Below are 12,623 nucleotides of genomic sequence, written 5' to 3' on the forward strand. Positions count from 1 at the left end.
TTTCCGCATTGATTGGCGCGCCACCTGCTGGCGAACCGCTGAGAATATTTCAAAACTGGCAGAGAATTTGGTAACTCGGCTCGGTTCCACTTATTGTTTTTATCCTCTTTTTGCTAAAAGGCAAGATGGGAGTTGTGATTGGCCTCAAATATGTATTTGGTAGACAATGACTCTGTCATCAGAGTAAATACTGTTGTGGCTATTTTGCGATTATGAGAAGAAATGCAGTGATGCCAAATCCTGCTTGGATTTAAATCAGTCCTGGAACTGGAACCAACAAGAATACAAGCTTAATTGTTTTTTTGTAAAAATTGATTTTTTTTTTCAGACAGGTCGAGTAGCACCGGTCGACAATTCTAAGCAGCCTAAAGGACCGAAGAGGCATCCGGAACGTGGAGACACAATACGCGAGGCAGAAAAGATGTTTTGATGTGTGGGGTTTTTTATTTATATTCTGAACCTACAATGAGCATACAACTTAACATGATCAAATGCTAGGACAAAAAGGTCAAACAGGAATAGGATGTTGACTTTACAACTACTTACATCAACTTTCCTATCTTGAGTGGAATAAAATGAATTCACATTAAAATGTTACATTGTTTCAACCTCATTCTTTACACAACTACCTAAAATCGTAACAGATTGGTGATTATTTTTGGCAAAGTTGATATCCCTCACACACTTTTCTCCAACGAGAAACAAGTTTCCTTTTACAGACTTAAATACACCGAGTTCAAGTAACAGGGGGATTCTTTTTTCTTCAAACAAATTAAGCTCAACCCAGATGTCGACTTTGGGGGGCCCCGAGTAGCAGCTTCAGGGGATGGGGGCTCGCAAGTGACACGATCAAAATGATTGATTCACATTTACACTGAAAGGAGAGGAAAAACAAAAGTCCCTGATTGAAAGGCTGTAAAACATATATTCACATTCTGCTTGCTTAAGTAAATGTTAACATGGTTGCAGTGTTCCTCCACCCCCCAAAAGCTTGCCCACTTCCCACACATCCGCATGCTAAACACCATTTTTAAAAGTCCAGTTTAAAATAATCACCCTAAACAGACAGCTTTTACGGTGAGGGCCCCTAGTACACGTACGCACACACACACACACCCGCACACACACCAAGCTCACAATTGTCCTTGTCCTCAAAAGGCCTGTGGGTGGTATTAAGGAATTCATTTGACTTTTATCAAAATATAGATGCATTCATAATACATGAAGGGGCTAAAATAAAAACAGTGAATAATGATACAATAATACAAAGCATTTTGATTTTTTTTTTTTTTTTTGCTCATTACACAAGCAATAGGACCACAGAGTTCAAAGTTCAGGCATCGTCACAGGGAAGAAAAAGGTGGCGGTGGGGCATCTTAATCCCGGCACTGTGCCTTGATGCTCAGTTCAGCTTGATGCCTGATCGCAGATCAGATGTTTCAAATACCACTCGAATGTGGCCTTTTCTCTTTTTCCTGCCAAAACTATCTTGGGTCAGTCCATCAAGGAAAAAAAAATCATTACTGTATAGTAAAAACAAGTATCCGATTAAAAAGTAGAGTTAAAACCACAACCTGGAATTTAAAATTCAAAACTGGAATTTAAAATTCAAAGTCTTCGTCTGCCATGTCGATGGCCCAGGCGAACTTCTCGCGCTGGGTTTTGTTGTAGATTTTCTCAACAGGAATGCCCCACTTCTTACACCTGGTAAGCGAAACCAAAGTTAGCAGGCTGGGGGCACGCAATGATTGAAAGCTTTGTTAAAAAAAAAAAAAAGTTACTGACCAAGCCACAGAGATGCGAGGGTCGAGATAGTTGAGCTTTGAAGTGCCGAGTGCAATTTGCTTGTTTTCTTCACGATCGGTGGCCTGCACTTCCAGCTTCATCAGCTGCTCTTCTATCCTCTGGACGGCCTTCTTCTTGGTCTCCACGGCCCTGCGCGGTCAGGCGGGGCTCGTCATGACATGAGGCTGACACAACCCGACGTGCGGCACATCTCAAGTCCACTCACTTCTTGGATTTCTCATCCTTCCGTACTTTGGCATCAGCCTTGGCGCTCTTCAGCTCTCTTTTTGCGTCCGACAGCTGGTCCCTTTTAGCTTCGATCTGAGATAAGTAAAAAGTGGACAACTCTATCATCGGCGTTGCGGTGCCATCAACTAACACAAACTTGTCCTGCGTTTCCTGCTTCTGGTCTCAGATCCAGTAGGCAAGAGCAGGCTAAAAAGTGCGGTAGCCACTGTTCCATTAAAGGTAATGGGACGCACGGGCATTAAGCGTGTAGCGCCAAAGGAGCGTGTCATATCTGCCTCTTCATTTAGATGGCTGCTTTCCCCTCCCCAATCAGGCACTAAATGAGCACCTCTCTCTCGAACATGCTATTTTTGGTACAATAGAATTTTGGGGGGAGGGTAAAAACCTTATCTATGGAATGCAATCCTAAAAGAGGTGTTAAAAAAAAAAAGCAGCACTGACATTGTGTCTCATGAACGCAACCAGGTGACCACATGTTTTTGTTTTAATATTTTGATTTTGTGCAAGGCATTTTTTGGGGTTACAAAATAATAGAATAAATAAAGCTACAACATGATCTTTAAGGCCACAAAAAATTGCTTTGATGCAACGGACAAGCCCTTCCCACAAGTAGCCCATTAAATCAAGGTTACAATGCACTTGGAAAAATTCCCCTGATTAAACTTTGCAACAAGCGACGGCTTGTCGATTCATAAATCTCAGCGCCTCAAATGATGCAGACAACCTCATCGATAAGACTCCTTAGAAGTGCGACACGGTACGATACGCGTGTAAACGTGACCGATCGCACTGCTCACCTTGGTCTGCAGGTTCTGCATGGATTTCTCAAACGTCTTGGGCGGAGCCCTCTGATGGTTGCACAGGATGGCCACGGCTCTGTTGGCCCTGTTGTAGGACAGGATCTTGGCTGGAACGTTCTCATCCACTAACAGACGAAACCACGTTGATTTGACAGGGACAAAGTAGACACTCATCAATTAGGGAAAGGATGAACACAAGAACGTTTTTGTCATTCATCTGGTTCGGATCCCCCCCCCTCCCCCAGCCGAGACAGCGTACCGTTTGTCAGCTCTTTGAGCTGCTGTTGCAAGGTGATCGACGCGTTGTATGTACGGAAAACTTTGGCCGTCAGACCGTCCATCAGCTCCTGAAGGTGCTTGTTGAGAATCGAAGTCTGCCAAAGCCAAATGGAAACGGCGTGAACAAGGCGCCAACATTCCACACGCAGAGATATGCGGACTGCGCTTCCGTCACGGCTACTGGACCCTTGCCATCTTTGGTGCTATTGTACCAGCCCAAATTGATTCCCAAGCTCAAACTATTCTCGCAGTTGAAAAACATCCAAAGTGCAAATCAGGTCTTGTATTGTTGCGAGCCGATGCCTGCTGCACCTTCTCTGCTCTAAGTACCGGCTGGTTGACTTCTGCTCGGGCTTGCACGACAACAATAAAATGTTGTTCGGCATCTCGCTGCAGACTGCGGTTGAACGCCAAGGGCATAGCTTACGTTCAGGCGATCAAACAGGTCGTCGTCCGGCTCTTTGTTTTCCATGAACAACTGAAGGTTTTTAAATACCTGAAAGAGAAAGCGCAGCCAGGAATAAAGCGTCGCTCCGTGAGACCGTGCTCCCCAAGTTGCCGTTCTTACCCTTTTTTCCACCGGGACTTTGTTGTAATATCGGATGGAATCTTTCCCCAGGAAGTCAAACTCCACCACATACTCTTGCCCGTCGTTCTCTGGATAGAGTTTGAGGTGTTCCACTCTCAGGGAGCAGCAGCCGACCGTGTCGGCGGTCTCCCCTTCCTCTTTCTCGTTACCTGCTCTCAGAGCCAGCTGCGGCACAGCAGAGAGCAAGTTGGCCCCCGAGCCTTCGACACCTTCCGACTGAGAGCGACGCACGCGGGCAGCGCGGCGCTCACCTTGTCGATGAAGTAAAGCGCCACGGCTCTCTGTCGGATCCTCATCTCCTTGGACTTCCAGTCGTCGCGATATTGGGTCCTGATGCGGTCCACGCATTTCTTTAGTCTGCGGGCCGTTTCATACTTTTGCCAGTCCTTCTCTCCCTGCGCACAAACAGAACGGATGACGGTTGGCTCACAAATGTTTGGACCACTACTAATGAACGCCGACAGTCCGGCTCACCATAGACTGAGGCCTACACACTTCCTTTGGCTCTGAGCTGAGGTCTACTCACAGAAGAAGTGGGGAAAAAAAATCCCACTTGTACTGCGGTTGACTTGGGGTTCAGTTCCATGTGACCATTCACAAACATCACAAACTGAAACTAGCACCTTTTTCCTTCATACGGGCTGCGTGTTTGATGCTGTGCCATATTGGACAGCTGACTGGTTCACCAACACCCTGACTCAAGTTTTTTTTCGCGCCACTGGTGAGTAGATTTTAAAACAAGATACACAACACGTTTACCCAAGCATTTGTGTCCAGCTTTTAACTGTAAAGAGTGCGAGTTCAGGATTCAGTTGGATAGCAAAACCGCTTTTTTGCAAGAGTTGCCCGGTGGTCGCAGATTTTCGCATTAAACTTCCACTCGTTCTTGCTAAGCTGACTGACAAAAGATGAAAATGCCGAGTGATGAAACAAGGCCCGCGCAGCGATAAAAGTCGGGCTGAAGCCTACCTTGATCCTCGAGCTGGGGTTCAACATGATGTACTTGATGGAGCCTTGGATGTTCTCCGTCCACGACACCAACCACGTCACTTTGTTATCATGACGAACTTCTTTCCACTTTGTGCCCGGGGGAGGCTGCGGGTGCTTGGAGTCCCTGCGTGCATTATTATGGGTTGTTGGTAAAGGTACTGGGCACTTTATAAATCACCAGAATTGTTTCGATACACACGACACATGTACCTTCTGTTTTCTGTATTAAAACATGGTCTGTTTCCTAAAACAATCAGTACACGGTAACTCTCCAAAGACCCTGTATGGAACCGTGCTGCTGCCAAAAGGCCTGACGGCTCAGAGTTAAAAAAAAAAAAAAAAAAAAAAAAACACTAACTTGCTGCAGTTGACGATGATGTCTTTAGGTCTGATCCGACGTTTAAGCATGCCCATCTTGGGATGGTCTCCACGACCACGAAACAGGCCAGGGGGCTCAATGCGAAAGTTAGCAATACGTTCCCTATGGTTGTCCATGATGCAGAAGCCGTACTCCTGCAAGAGGCGCTCGTTCTCTGCTTTTATTTTCTACAAAAAGGTGCAAAGAAAAAAAAAAAAGTTAATGAATGCCATGAGTACAGAAAAAAGCTAAACTCTGCAAAAGGCTCGTGACAAACCAAGAATTTGTATCTGCACGTGCATGCGGGGTGCACCATGAAGCCAAGCAAGATTAGCTCTGCAGATGCTGTTTGCTTTGTGTTCTGATGACAGTTCAGCTATGTGTGCGAGAGACAGAGGGAGTAAATGTGCATGTTTGAGTCTTAGTGAGTGCTTCGTGTATCCTATCTGACGTTGGACAGTAGGCGGGGGACCCCCTGAACTGGTTGCTAGCCAATCGCCGGGCATGCATCGACAAACTCCGCCGATGGAGAGCAGGGACAGGCTCCAGCACGACTATGATACTCGAGAGGAGAAGCACATTCAAAAATGGATGGACCATCAAGGTGACAGAAGCTTACCAGCTTCTCTTCCTTGGACATGGCCTTTCTGGCTTCCGACTGAGCCTTGAAGTAGTCAGACATCTCCGAAAAGTTGCATTTCTTCAAATCTGTGATCTTAGCCTTTTCCTCCGATGTCATTTCCTGCATTTGGAAAAATATCCTAGTAATTAAAAAAAAATTAAAAAAAGATTTGCAGAAACTCTCAAAAGACAACTCGGCTTATTTTCCACCTACTTTCCGCCAATCTTTGAAAAAGTTTTTTCGAAAGATGTCCTTTGTGGTGTACTCATGATCCAGCATTTTGGCAAAGAACGTGGCCACCTCTTCTGCCTCTGGGCTGAGCCTCATTGCCTTACCTTCAAGATAGATAGATAAAGAAAGAAATTAAATATGATGATCGGCCGGGTAGAAGTGGTGGTAAGTCAACCCGGGTTTCTTACCATCATAGTAGAAATTGACTTTGCTCGGGAGGGGCTCGTATGGAGGGGCAAACACAGGTCCTTTGTGCTCCAGAAATTTCCACTTGACACCATCTGTGTATCTCTCCTCTTCCCACCTGGAGTCAGCGCGCAATATAACTATATTTTTTTAAATGGCATGAAAGAATTGCACCAAATCCACTCTCAACAACTCACCATTTCCATTTCTCTTCTGGTTCCTTTTTTGCTTTCTTTTTTCCATCAGCAGTTTCTCCTTTTTTATCTTTTGTTTTTTTAGGCTTGATGTCCTAAAAAGGGAAGAGAAAATGAAAAGAGTGAGCCCAACCCAAGCGCCGATTCACATCTCGCCACAAAGCCCGACTGCCGGCTTGATCTACGTGAAACCCACTTCGCGATAACGTGATGTAAAAACACCAACAGTAAAACATGCAAAATCAACTGGGCTACAAACATTTGCAAATGCGAAGCAGGACCTTTCAACCCCCAGATGCAATATGTCATCTGTTACTGGAATCGGTCCACTGATAAGCTTTACGACTGGGCAGTAAAAAGAACAACACTGTTAAAATAGAAGCTAGGCAAGTGCAGGTTGGAGTTAATGCTCCAAAAATCGTTCGATACCTGCATTTCAAAGCAGAAAATAAATAAATACTTTGAAAAAGCGCAAAGTCTTGGGGGCTGTGATGTGGTGCGGAGAGAACAAATGAAAACCAATACTAAACCTCAGAGTGCCTCCAAACCCCGTGCAAATTGACATGGTTTATTGTTATGACAGCTATTTGCGCATTGTCATTTTGGAGTTTTGCTCATACTCCATATAAATGGAAGCCATCTTTGCACAAATTTTAGAAAAGGCAGCGCTGTAACAACCCCTAACAGTGAATGTTTCCTTTTCCTGTAATCTCTGGGTGAGGCAGTTGTCACTTTGGTGGCGCTCAACGAAACGGGTTTGGAATATATTCAAGCCTACTGAGTTGAATACCGTTGATGAAATCTCAAAATAACGTTCGACATGTTCTCCAGTTTTTCATGGAACCGCCATATTCATTAAAAAAAAAAAAAAAAAAAAAAAAAAAAAAAAAAAAAAAAAAAAAAGTCTGTATTTTTGCACACAAGCTGATGTACTTAACTTACCTCCATTTGTTTCCTTTTTTTGTCCTTCTTGTCATTTTCTGTCTTAACTTTTTTGGACTTAAAATCATAACTGAAACATGAGCATTAAAAACACCAGTGAGCCGAGGGACCACAAAGATTATACACATGATGAATGGCACGTTCAAATGTTCACTGGGCACTCACTCTTCGTCATCGTCGCGCTCTCGCTTGAGAGACTTCTCGTGTTTCGGGGAGTGGTAAAAGTCATCGTCGGGCTCGCACTTCACATGTGGTGGGCTGAAAAAGCAGCAAAACAATCAAGCTTCCATTTTTATTTAATACAGGGTGGGCCATATATTTGTATACAAAACATCTCTCCCCACCCCCCGGCCCCCCCTTCCGTGGATCACAATGAATGCCTTAAAAGAGAAGCCGAGCATCCATACCTGGCAAATCCATTCTCTTTCTCCTTTTTGATTTTACCATCAAGGACTTTAATCTATAAAAGGTTAGCACACTTGTTAATCAACGGTCATTCCCTTCAAAACCTTTTCGTAGGAATAACACTTTCTGTGTAAGATTAAAAAAAGCAATAATGGGTAAGACACACCATTTTCACCTCCTTCTCCTTCGTACTTACGCGTAGTCAACATGATTCAACAGGACAGAGAGCGGCTGCAACCAAAATGCCAATGCTTAGACGACATTGCAACGCACCTTCTTCTCCTTGTGCTTGTCCTTCAATTTGTCTGTGCTTCCATCTTTGTGCTTCATCTTATCCTTGTCTCGATGTTTTTTGTCAGACGCGTGGTCACTGATGTGGCAATGCATGAAACACACACGCAGCAGAGATCAGATTTGGTGGGACAAAATGTATATTGGGCGCCACCCCAGTCGAGGAGGTGTATGCAGTCTGCAGCTTGTACCCATTGCCGTGCTTTAGTTTCTCCCGTTCCTTATCCTTCTTGTGGTCCTTGTGTTTGTGTTCTTTATATTTATGCCTGTGGGAATCTACAAGAAAAAGGAGGTCGTTAGGTGGGGACAGTGGCCATCCAAATCTGCACTCGGTTTTGGGATATCCCCAGCACGATGTGCAGTGTGAGTGGTCTATCACTTGTTCTGTATGACCAACCACACACGGACTCACGCACATTATCTCAAGGAAGGGGAAAAAATACATAATACTGCTTCAATTCAATGATACAACCACAGAGCGCCCCCTTGTGGCGACAGCAGCCACTGTTTGAGATAATGCAAAACAGTGACGGGTCAAAACATGTCAAAGAACAGTTTTGGCCGCTTGCCCTACTTTTCAGGTAAGAAAAGCAGATGCGGGCGCCCTTTTAGATCCACGGATGAACGAGTTTTCGGGTGGCTCAAAATTTCTAAAGCTGATGCTTTTGGCTCGTGTCACCCTTGGAGAGGCAAAACAAAATCCCTCCATCAATACGGGCCATTTGATTCATATAACAAATATTACTGTAGTTCAAAGCGCTGATAAAAAAAAAAATAATTGAGCATATGCATTTGCGAAATATGTTCAGCGGGAAAACACGGTCAGATCCTGAATTCTGTAATATGTTCTGTAAGCAAACAAAAATTGGCTGAAAATGTAGTCCCTGTTTATCATCCGGTTGTTCAACTCAAGGCTGCTTGACCATGCGGCTCTCAATTTTTTTTTACAAAATCAGCATCGAGGACGTCACTGGTCTTCTTACTCATGTGGTTGGTCCACCCAGGCGGCAGCGCTGCTTATACTTTGCTATACAGGAGGCCGTTCTTGATAAACTCAATGGTAGAATCACCTCTAGTTTGCAACGAGTCGAAATTCCAGAGCGCTCGGACGCAGCACCTCGCTGCGTTTTATAGTGCCGTCTTTGCAAAGCGACAAACAATTATTTTTAGCGATCCATCATTGAATGACATTTTGAAAAATGGGGCAATCTTTAACACAGACTGCGCAGAAAACACTCATTCTGATTCGGCGACAGTTTGATCTGCAAAGTGTCAGATCACTGGCAAAACGTTGGCATTGTCTCCTCAAAGTAAACGTAGATGTTTGCAAAGGTCTTGGTGTCATTTAACTCCAAGATAACTGCTCGACAAGCTTTTACTAATTTAGTCTGCTTTCACAGAGGACGAGACAAATCAGAGAATATTGACAGTGGAGAGGCTGAAATTCCAAGAACGTGGTCAATTTTAAATTAAACAAGCACGCTTAGGGATTACTTGATCAAACTCCATTCCATCATTGAATAATTTGATAATCACGAAGTTGTTGATTCATCAGGGTATCTAACCGGAAAACCTTCAGAGTCAACTCAAAACGGCTTTGGTGGTGTTCTTTGAATAGTTTTAAACTAAAGGTTAGTCGATTTCTTGATCACAGGTGCTCCTGCTCTGACGTGTAGGCGTTCTTTTTTGGTTGCGCTTGCATCTTGTACATTTAATCGGCATTTACTGCCCCGCAAATTAAGTTGGAGGGTCGTCTGTTCACATCGTTTTTGGTTTGTAATTGTACTCTATGTTCTTTCCTGTTAACTTGAATATATACATTATATTATGACTGGATTGCGATTCGGAAGAACTCATTCTCAGCGAGTTTTTAAACGCCTGATTAAAAAAAAAAAAAAAAAAGCTTTTATTTGTTTGAATTGCAGGTGACACCTTAGCCATTTGTGACACCCCCCCCCGAAAAAAATATGTATCTTGTTCCACCTCAGCCAATGTCAATTTTTTAAGACAGAACTACACAATCATTCATTCTTCATATTTGTAGCATTTGGGATATTCAGAATGCAGCTAACCAAATGGTTTGAAATCGTTTTTGATCCCCTCCATCACTTTGCTGCTTGAAGTCGACTTAAAGGCTGTCAAAAGTTACTTTCTCTCGACAAATTCACCCCTGGTGATCGAAACAATCAATTTTGTAAGAAAGAACCAGACAATCCTTCATTCTTCTTATTTGTAGCATTTGGGATATTCAGAATGCAGCTAACCAAATGGTTTGAAATCGTTTTTGATCCCCTCCATCACTTTGCTGCTTGAAGTCGACTTAAAGGCTGTCAAAAGTTACTTTCTCTCGGGCAATGACAAATTCACCCCCGGTGATCGAAACAATCGTGCCGGTGTCGACAATGAGGCCTTTGCTATCGCCGGTCACATCGCGTTCCCGAGCGGAGCGTGGTCGAGACGAGATGGGTCGCCCTCTCAGCCATGGAGGCATGTACAGTCGGACACCTCGGAGGCGGCGAGCTCGGGTTCAGCTCGCAGCAGTCAGGCCGCTGCGCCGAAAAAGAAAATGGCGCAGAGACTAAGTCCTCAACCCCCAAACCCTCACTTTCAGGTGGAAAATTCGCCCGCTTAACGGGACGGACGGCCACATCGAACGCGAGAAATCGATAACACACCTCGAGCTCTGTCCAAATACGCATCCGAAGTGCCGATAGTATTTTCCGAACAGCTGTGGCAAGACCTCCCTTTTGAACAATAGACGCTTGTGAGTGAAAGAGAGGACTTAGTCTCTGGACGCCATTTCTGTGCCCTGCTCGAAACTAATCCCAGATTGTCATTTATAACCGAAGATATGTGCAAATTTGTGGGGCAGATAAGCATTTTAATCGAGATGTATACTGGTCGCTTACCGTTAACCCGAGAGCCACAGTCGATCTGAAATATATTAGAAAGGAGACACGGGTTACATTTCGTCGAAGCTAACCAGCCGGCGGCTAACTAACTTTGAACTTGCTGGATGGCAAATCCACAGTATCTTAGCTTCTTAGCTAGGTGAGCTAACGTGCTACGCTGGCTGACTGGCTGGCTGGCAATATGACTTGGCGGCTAATACAGAGACTGCTCAAGCGCAATGCTAACGCCACATTAAATCCAGCCTTACGACACTTTATTCAAATCTGCGTCTAACCAAATAAGACTAAGTAATAACGCGTCAGCACGCTGCTGTGTCATCATTACCAATTATTGAGTACAAGTTGTCAACGCGCTATTATTAATCATTACTATCTATTATCATTACTATTAATACAACGAGGAGACTTAAAGAAGACACTCGGCCAACGCGCATTAGCAGCCACTAGTCACAGTTAGCTAAGTTACGCTGTCAAGCCAAACAAATTGAACGCTAGCAAGCATGTACGCGGTGAACATTGATGGCGGCGTCACGAACTGTGCTCAGCGTTACCTGGTCCTCGTTGTGGGAATGGTCCCCACTCATTTCCTAAGCGGTGACTGACAAACAAAATAAAATAAAAATGACAAACGTGAGGGGTAACCACACGACCGGCGAGCAGCAGCAAGCAGAATGAAGAAAGGATTGGCTGGCTATGACCTAAGTGCCAATTGAATTGCAGTGCGCATGCGCTGCATTTAAATGGTTCGCAGTAGTGTAGCTCCTCCTTCCGAGAAACGTGTTGCTTTTTAGCCGCGGCGGCAGCGGGCAGAACCTCAACCTTCCCAAGCTCACTACTTTTAGTTGTATCCACAGAACAGGCTCGACGCATGACGGCGGCTTGTTCTTAAAAACGCTCACCATCACCATGTGGTCAACTGTACGAAAAGGACCCTTGTTCGAATGACATTATCTGCTCCTTGGAATGGTGTTGTGCTATGACTTAAAATTTGGAGGTGACCAGAGTGTGGGCAGGAGAACGCAAGCCAGGCCGGCCAACCTGCCCTCGGTAACCTTGAGAGCCAATGGCACAAGCGATCACATAACAAGTCGGGAGTTTCAGACTACAGTTGATGTGCAATGGAGAACATAAAGGTCACCTGCCATGTTTTGCGCTCTAGAAACTGGCAGAAATGCTCTCAACCAAAACTGTTTCAGCAGCATCAGTAACGTCCAGGTAGCTCCACGAATCGTGTATATATGTCAACGCACCATTGTTTTGTTTTGTTTTTTAAACAAATTGAATGGCTTCAGATTTACGCACGTGTTATTCGTAAAATTGCAAATTGGTTTAAATTCACACATCACAGCAACTTCCGTGCATACTCTGAGTTTAACGGAAATGAAAAATGTGTCTAACGCGCGTTTTGTTCAACCTGTGAGCAAGCAAAATAACAGATGACGTGGAATGACGGTTACTCAGTTTGCTCAAATCATGTTGAGTTGGCAAACCTAATTCCATCCAAAAGAGGGCGGTAACATCCACGTTACACTATAAATTTACCAGCATCCCAGAACCCCAAGTCATTTGGAATATTGATGAAAGGGTTCACTCTCAAAAACGCAACCGTTCAAGAACACTTGTGTAATACTCACTAAAACGAGCGCCACTGTGCATGATACACCATAGTACCATAGTAAGCGGTTAGAAAAACATCAAACACTTCTGGATTAAAAAAAAAAACATTTATTATTTTACCACAATCACTTGCAACCTCTTAAAGGAAGAAAATAAAAGACCCGTGGATCCGA

The 12,623-nt window shown here is 44.3% G+C and overlaps 1 protein-coding gene across 1 annotated transcript; it reads right to left on the bottom strand.

Annotated features, from left to right (window-relative positions):
* Window positions 1-421: 421 nt before the first annotated feature.
* top1a (DNA topoisomerase Ia) lies at window positions 422-11,549 on the bottom strand. The gene is made up of 21 exons (XM_019879329.1): window positions 11,385-11,549; window positions 10,831-10,855; window positions 8,113-8,197; window positions 7,904-8,000; window positions 7,633-7,685; window positions 7,391-7,483; window positions 7,226-7,295; window positions 6,287-6,378; window positions 6,092-6,207; window positions 5,886-6,007; window positions 5,670-5,792; window positions 5,051-5,238; window positions 4,672-4,816; window positions 3,954-4,097; window positions 3,682-3,867; window positions 3,541-3,609; window positions 3,094-3,208; window positions 2,832-2,959; window positions 2,012-2,106; window positions 1,786-1,935; window positions 422-1,704 (listed from the first exon to the last, which is right to left on the bottom strand). Exons 1-21 carry the CDS (start codon window positions 11,415-11,417, stop codon window positions 1,602-1,604), a joined length of 2,232 nt encoding a protein of 743 aa, XP_019734888.1. The 5' UTR covers window positions 11,418-11,549; the 3' UTR covers window positions 422-1,601.
* Window positions 11,550-12,623: the final 1,074 nt, after the last annotated feature.

This window comes from Hippocampus comes, unplaced genomic scaffold, assembly GCF_001891065.2.
Source record: "Hippocampus comes isolate QL1 unplaced genomic scaffold, H_comes_QL1_v1.1 scaffold44, whole genome shotgun sequence".
NCBI classification, from domain to species: Eukaryota; Metazoa; Chordata; class Actinopteri; order Syngnathiformes; family Syngnathidae; genus Hippocampus; species Hippocampus comes.